The sequence below is a fragment of the Protobothrops mucrosquamatus genome, unplaced genomic scaffold (genome assembly GCF_001527695.2).
Source record: "Protobothrops mucrosquamatus isolate PMUCROS unplaced genomic scaffold, P.Mucros_1.0 scaffold5998, whole genome shotgun sequence".
NCBI classification, from domain to species: domain Eukaryota; kingdom Metazoa; phylum Chordata; class Lepidosauria; order Squamata; family Viperidae; genus Protobothrops; species Protobothrops mucrosquamatus.
Genome location: NW_015391837.1, coordinates 5352 through 6874, shown reverse-complemented (window position 1 = coordinate 6874; position 1523 = coordinate 5352). Strand labels below are relative to the sequence as shown.

At 36.4% G+C, this 1523-nt stretch overlaps 1 protein-coding gene across 1 annotated transcript in view; it reads right to left on the bottom strand.

The window, feature by feature from the left end:
• LOC107300039 (ras-related protein Rab-7L1) overlaps window positions 1–1523 on the bottom strand; it is an 11919-nt gene that overhangs the window by 6045 nt on the left and 4351 nt on the right. Inside the window, exon 2 of the mRNA XM_015829382.1 lies at window positions 6–155. Coding sequence (XP_015684868.1) covers window positions 6–135 — 130 coding nt within the window. The 5' untranslated portion in view covers window positions 136–155. The remainder of the gene's footprint in view (window positions 1–5; window positions 156–1523) is intronic.

Sequence of the window (1523 nt, the reverse complement as noted above, 5' to 3'; positions counted from 1 at the left end):
AGGACTTCCATCTTGCAGTTTCAACTTGCTGTCCAAATCTTGTTTCCATTTCTGGCAATTGGTGAAAGTGCTAAAATTGGTGACATCAAACATTGCAACACAGGCTGATGCCTCCCTGTAATACAGTCGAGTCATTGATGTGAAACGTTCCTGACCTGCATGTTAAATGAGAAGTGTTAAATCATTGTCTTAAAGCAAATATTTTTTGATTCAACTATTTCAGGGTTTTATCTTTGGTATTTCACATTAAGTTTTTCTCAATCAATCCAAATACATTCACAGATAATCCAAAATAAAATGGAGGTTTCACACCATTAAATGTGCTGTTTATTGACTCATAATTCGTAATGTGCTAAGTAAATAAGCATTATGCCTGCCAGACTGGGGAAATGAGAGATTAGGGTCTACTGAGAAAGTGGCTTTTAGTAAATTAGAAGGTTGTGATTTCTCATTATTGGGCAAGGGCGTTGACTTTCAAATTTTCTTTCCCAAAATCTAAAATGAAAACCAATGCCTAGACTAAGCATTTGCTTCAAGATGCACTTTGATGTTAAGTATATGTCTGTCTCACTGGATCACCAAGCAGAGATGCCTAGTTTGATCTTCAGATGGCCAGTAGAATCCTTGAGCATACCTCTCACAGACCTAAAAAACTTGTCAAAAGGAAGAGACTCTCAAATCAAGCTTGACACCTGACAACTACATGTGTGTAGCCATGAAATTGTGCAGAAGTTGTGCGGAAGTGGCTTGCTTTTGCCTTCTTCCAAAATGTTTTTTTTTTCATCTTTGCAATTTACCTATAGCTCTGGAATTTTCTGATGGTCTCCTATCTAAGTATACTTACCTTTTTGAAACAGCCATATTTCTCTAGTCTAGCTGCTTCCACCTGCTCTAGGCTCAAAAGCCATTTCCTTGATGGTTGTTTTTAATATAAGAAAAAGGAGGAAATTATAGCTATCTATATAATAAATAAATATACATATAATATGGTGCAGAACCATGTTTTTACACATTTATAGAAGGCCAAGAGAGCAAGGCCTCCTCATCTTGGGGGGAAGTGTTCCATAGGGCAAGGGCAATAGTAGAGAAGGACAGATTTTGTTGTTCAAACAATACAGGGAGTGCTCAGCTTACAACCACAATCTGAACTGGAATTTTAGTTGCTAAGTGATTCAGTCATTGAGTCATCCATCACCTGATTGGACCTGATTTTATGACTATTTTTATTGTGGTCATTAAGCACTTGTTAAGCGAATCAGGCTTCCCCAATTATTATTATTATTATTAATTTGATTTATATACCGCCCTTCTCCCGAAGGACTCAGGGCGGTGCACAGCATATTAAAAACAAATAACAATAAAATACTAAAATAAAGTTAATAAATACCAAAATAAAAACCCCTCTAAGACCAAATTAAAAGCCAAATATTAGTAGCTGTGTCGTAATTAAAATTATATTAAAAATCATCCCTAACTAAAATCCTCCCTAGGTCAGGCCCGCTTGCTGGAAAAGCCATGTCTTG